Here is a 5,669-nt window from a genome sequence, read left to right on the forward strand (position 1 = left end):
AGTTAGGAGGTGATTAGGTTTCCACTTAAGTTTGGTCATATCATGAACTTTGATTCAAGTCTAATGTTTATTTTGTGAAGACTTATAATGTGATGCATGTTTAACCTAAATTGATTCATATTGTGTTTACCATGTACCAACGAATGCTTTTACCATGTCAAGTATGATTTTGCTTCACCATCAATATGTTGTGTCTTGTGATGTTATGTGAAACTTCGTCATGTCTTGTTTATGCTTATCTCAATGCCTAAAAAACCATGTTTAACATTGTTATCCATACCTTGTGATTACCATTGTACTTAGCCATATTTTGTGCCATAATGTTAATGCATGTTCAATCTTGTTATTGTTTATATCCAAGGGAAAAGAATCATGACATTATTGTCATTTTGCATGTGTGTGTTCATCTGCATTATATACAACTTTGCTTTCCCCTTAATCCAAAAAACTTCTAGATAAAATCTTAGGTTCCCCTCAATTTAAACCTTAGGATTCTATCTCTCTCTCTCCTTCTTATAATCACTTTCATAATAAACTTTGACATAGGTCATTGTTTCCTCTTTTATTTCTTAATCAAATGCTTCAAAACACTTAAGCATATTCAAATATCCTTTCATAAGACCTAAAAAACACAAACTTAATTCAAACCCTTTTGCCCCTTTGGCTTTTACATGTTTAAAACCTTTTCATAAAAGGATTAGACATGAGTCATCCCTAGTTGAGATTTAAATCTCCTACCCCATAACATTGTTGAGATTGATATCGATTCTTTTCCATTTGGAAGAGGTATGTGGCATACTTGTTGATTCTATATCCAAGTGAGAGCCCTTCTTTCAATTTGATGCAAAGATCTATCTTCCACATGTTTGTGGTGGTTTAAAGTGACTTTTCTCCTTAAGATGACAATTTGTCTCTTTCTCATAAAATCAACCACAACAAATCGCTTCTTACTTTTGAACACGAAGTACGAGGTTTTGATCCTTCACGGGTACGTAGGCATAAGACTCAATGTCTTTCCAAATCATCAAACAATAAAAAGATGTTATTTTTCTCATCTCCCCAATCAACTAGCAAACAATTTTAAACCAAACACATATATTTAAAAGGTTCCTGTAGAGTACTATAGATGATTAGGGTGCTAATACCTTCCCTTTTCATAACACACCCCCGTACCTTTAGAATCTCCCCCTATTTTGCGTAGCTTAAGTTTAATCTTCTAGCTTTGCATATGCATATTGGGTTTATTTTTGAAACTTTTCCCTTTCCCTTGGATAAATTAAAATCCGGTGGTGATATTTTGATTCATGAGTCAAGTCTAATCAATAGCTTGGTCTCCGATTCTTCACCACGACAGAAATGGCGACTTCACTGGGGAGTGATATTAAGTGGGTGATACCTAACTTGTTTATATGTGTTTATTATTATTTGTTGCTATGTTTTCTTCGGTTTCATTATGGATACCTATAAGTGGTGACGAAATCCCAACCCGGATTAGAGAATACAAATAATATAGGATGGTGGTATAATCAAAGTTACATGTCTGGCGTAATCCTAAGCATGATTAACATATGATATAACCCCGCTCAGTGGAGACCCCTTTGATGGTAATATTTGTTGTTACGAGTAAATCGTAATGGCATTATTATCTTCGATCTGGGAGTCTAAGAAACTGAGGACCTTTAGAACCCTTTCAACCCCTCTAAGCCTTTTTAGGATGTAGTGCGGAGATTATTCAGGTGTAAGATCTGAGTTAATTCTTACGCGATACTACACTCAGACGAGTTTCTCTTGAGAATATTATTGGTCTGCGAGCAAGTCATTAAACCGATAATATCCGAAAGATGGATCTATGACTCTGGGGACAACTTTAGAACCTTATTCTACAGGTACAAAATAAATATATTAGTTCATACATTGTGGGATGGTTAAACCCTTGGCTCCATGCTTAATATCAAAACCCTAAACTTATATTTGTGAAACATTCATTCATGCATCCATAAAAAACCTTTTTGCATAAAAACTAAGAAACTCAATAGTTTTCTTTTGCAAATATCGATAGGTAAAATGGAACTTGAAAGAAGGAATACCAAGAAATACACTTTCAAATGTCCTGACTTAACAGAGTTGAAGAAGCTTAGTTCTATGATAGTTAGTCCAGAGGATTTCAGAGCTCAGTGTGGAAGATTTATGGGTATCTTGAAGGCCAAGGTTGAAGATGGAGTTCTCAACACACTGGTACAATTTTATGATCCACTCTACCATTGCTTCACATTTCCAGACTACCAACTTATGCCTACTCCAGAAGAATACTCTTATTGGTTTGGTTTGCCAGTCTCTAACAAATTACCATTCAGTGGTTCAGAGAAGACCCCTACATCCACAACTATTGCAGAAGCACTTCACCTAGAAACGTTTGTTGTGAAGGATAACTTCATCAAAAAAGGAGGGATTCTAGGTCTAACCTCTAGATTCCTGTTGGAGAAAGCCTTTATCTTTGCTGAAGAAGATAGTATAGATGCCTTTGAAGCCATTTTGGCTCAACTCATTTATGGAATTGTACTCTTCCCAAACATTGATGACTTCGTGGATGTTAATGCTATACGAATCTTCTTAATTGGTAACCTAGTACCCACATTACTTGGAGATACCTACCATTCTATCCATCACAGGACTAAGAAAGGTGGTGGAACCATTCTTTGTTGTGCACCTCTCCTATATAAGTGGTTTATTTCTCACTTGCCCAGATCTAGGCTCTTCAGGGAGAATCCGCAGAAGCTCAGATGGTCTCAGAGGTTCATGTCCATTGATCAAGGGAGTATACATTGGTATGACCCCTCCTATGATGTTGGAGTAATTATTGACAGTTGTGGTGACTTTCCTAACGTACCTCTCATTGGTGTACATGGGGGAATTAACTATAACCTCATCCTTGCCAGACGCCAGTTAGGATATCCTGTGGCAGATAAACCCGACAACCTTCTGTTGTCAGGTTTCTTTTACCTCAACGACGAAGAGAGTTCCGGTTTGAAGGATAGAATCATACATGCTTTGCGCAACATTCACAGAAAAGGAAAAGACCGATTAGGAAGAAAGAATTGTGTTGCTTTTGAGCCCTACACCCGATGGGTTTGTGCTAGAGCAAATGAACTTAAGATGCCATATGCTCTGGAGAAGCCCTCATGTCCTTATGCTATAACATCATCATCCACCATTCCTATTGAGAATAGGGAAGAGTTTCAAGAAATTTTGGATAGGTTGAAATTGGAAAGAGACACTTGGGAAGGCAAGTACCATGTCTTGAATGATAAGAAGATGAAGATGGAGCAGCAGCTAAAGGAGAAGGATGATTTGATTGAGATTTTGGAACAAGAAGGTTTACTTCTATCTAAAGTTCAGCCTTTTCATGAGTACTCCAGCATACCTCCTACCTCAGGTGCTTGGAAGGGAATCGTCGACAAGCTTATGTCGAGAATGCTCAGTTAAAGAGGCAGAAAAGGAAGCATCAACCAGCAGCAGGACCTTCTACATATGAGATTCCTTAGGACTCATAGACTTAGATGTCTTCCTCTTGTATTGTTTAGGATTGTTGAAATTGTATTTCATCCTTTGTAATCCCTCAAATGTTTAATAAAAAGAGGTTTTTGTTCAGCTTATACCAAATTTTGTCTCTATAATATTTGTAATAAATTATTGAGTTTCTTAAAAATTAAAACTCATCTTTTGCATATGCATATCATACATCATTCAAGAACAAGTTCTTGCATTTCAAGAAACTTACACGTGTCTTCTCCCTCCAATAGTCAAACTGAATCACCAGTACAATACTCGAGCCAGTCGCCGGAGAAGGATGAGTCAACTTGAACAAGAAAACCAAGAGCTCAGGGAGGAAGTAATCACCTTGAAAGACAGTTTGGAAAGGCTTACTACTATGATGGATACTTTGGTGGCTGCTCAGAATCAGTCATCGAACAATTCTCAAGATCCATTGCAACGAACATCAATCTCTGAGAACTTCTTGACGCCCATTCCGGTGGCGGCCGTCAACGCTCAACAATATCACATGCCACCTGGTTTCCCTTAGAGCATGCCTCACGGTTATATGCCAACAGAATACCGCCCTTAAACCGTTGAAGCTCCAGTAGTGACTGTTGTGATGTCTGCACCTCCTCCTGTGGTGCATACAACTCCTTATAACGAAGAAAACATTTTTCACATTGCTCCAAGTGAATTTGTGGGAGTAGATGAAAGGTTAGAGGGATTTCAAGATCAATTCTTAGAAATGCAAAGTAAAATCAACGCTCTTCGAGGTAAGGATCTTTTTGGCAAGACCGCTTCCGAACTTTGCTTGGTTCCTAATGTTCAAATTCCGCCTAAATTCAAAGTACCAGACTTCGAGAAATACAAAGGAAATTTATGTCCTCAAAGTCATTTGGTTATGTATGCTAGGAAGATGTCCACTCAGACTGACAACCATCAGCTTCTGATCCACTACTTTCAAGACAGTTTAACTGGTGTCGCTCTTAAGTGGTACATGGGCTTAGACGGTGCAAAGATTCATATTTTCAACGACCTTGGTGAAGCCTTTGTTCGTCAATACAAATATAATGTAGATATGGCTCCAGACATAGATCAACTTCAGAGATGTTTGTGATGTGAAACCAAACACTTAATTTCCTTTGTTTTCGGCTATACCATATGGTGGAGAATGTTCAGAAAATCCACATATCGGTTAATACCAGTTTCCTCTTGGGTTCACATCTTCCACCCCTTGTTGGAGTTCAAATCATACCATCCTTTGGTTCAGACCATACTTTGATCACAATTCTTTTCATCTCCCACCACTAGTTCTTTGAACTACGAAGCTCTGAATTCTTCATTGCACTATGAGGATACGTAGGCATGAGGGCCCCAATTCTCACCGAGCACTTTATATATTTCATTTTCCTTTTCCTCATTCTTTTGCGAGTAATCCTTAGTTATCACACCTATTCGAGCGAGAACAATCAAAATGGTACCCATGGAGTACCATGGATGTAAGGGGTGCTAATATCTTCCCCTTGCATAACTGACTTTCTTACCCAACATATCTCTTTCCCCCTGGTTTTATCGATATTTTCCATTTCCTCAAGAATAAATAAAGTTCGATGGTGACTCTGTTGTATGTTCGAGCATGCGATACGTTCGGGTATATTTCTGCTAGCTTCAACTGGCGACTCTGCTGGGGAGTTTGCTTGTAGTTGGGGGTCTCTTCTTGAGCATCCCCAGCTTCATCTGGCGACTATGATGGGGAGTTTTCTTGTAGTTATGGGTCTCTTCTTGAGCATCTCCAGCTTCAGTTGGCGACTCTGCTGGGGAGTTTTCTTCTTGGAGCATTTCCTAGTCGCTAAAAGGAGTCGAGCCTAATTTAGGTTGTTTTTGTTTGTTATAGGTGTTTACCTTTATGCATTTACTCACTTTATTTATCACATTTCTTATTGCTTTATATTGTGGATATTATCTGTTATACTCTTTGTTAGGTCAGGGGTTGATACTACATGAGTGAAGCTCTATACCCGAGCTTGGTATACACACAGGATAGATTCGTGGACAATCATGTACATATGTGTTTCACGCGTTGGGTTGTCACGAGAACCACACCCAGACGAGATTCACTTGGAAGTACTTTTGTC

The 5,669-nt window shown here is 38.4% G+C and overlaps 1 protein-coding gene across 1 annotated transcript; it reads left to right on the forward strand.

The window, feature by feature from the left end:
• The first annotated feature begins 2,064 nt into the window (after nt 1–2,064).
• On the forward strand, nt 2,065–4,081 carry LOC127136150 (uncharacterized). Its single transcript, XM_051062745.1, has 2 exons — nt 2,065–3,283; nt 3,801–4,081. The coding sequence occupies exons 1-2, from the start codon at nt 2,065–2,067 to the stop codon at nt 4,079–4,081; spliced, it is 1,500 nt and encodes a 499-aa protein (XP_050918702.1).
• Nucleotides 4,082–5,669: the final 1,588 nt, after the last annotated feature.

The sequence above is a fragment of the Lathyrus oleraceus genome, chromosome 4 (genome assembly GCF_024323335.1).
Source record: "Lathyrus oleraceus cultivar Zhongwan6 chromosome 4, CAAS_Psat_ZW6_1.0, whole genome shotgun sequence".
Taxonomy (NCBI): Eukaryota; Viridiplantae; Streptophyta; class Magnoliopsida; order Fabales; family Fabaceae; genus Lathyrus; species Lathyrus oleraceus.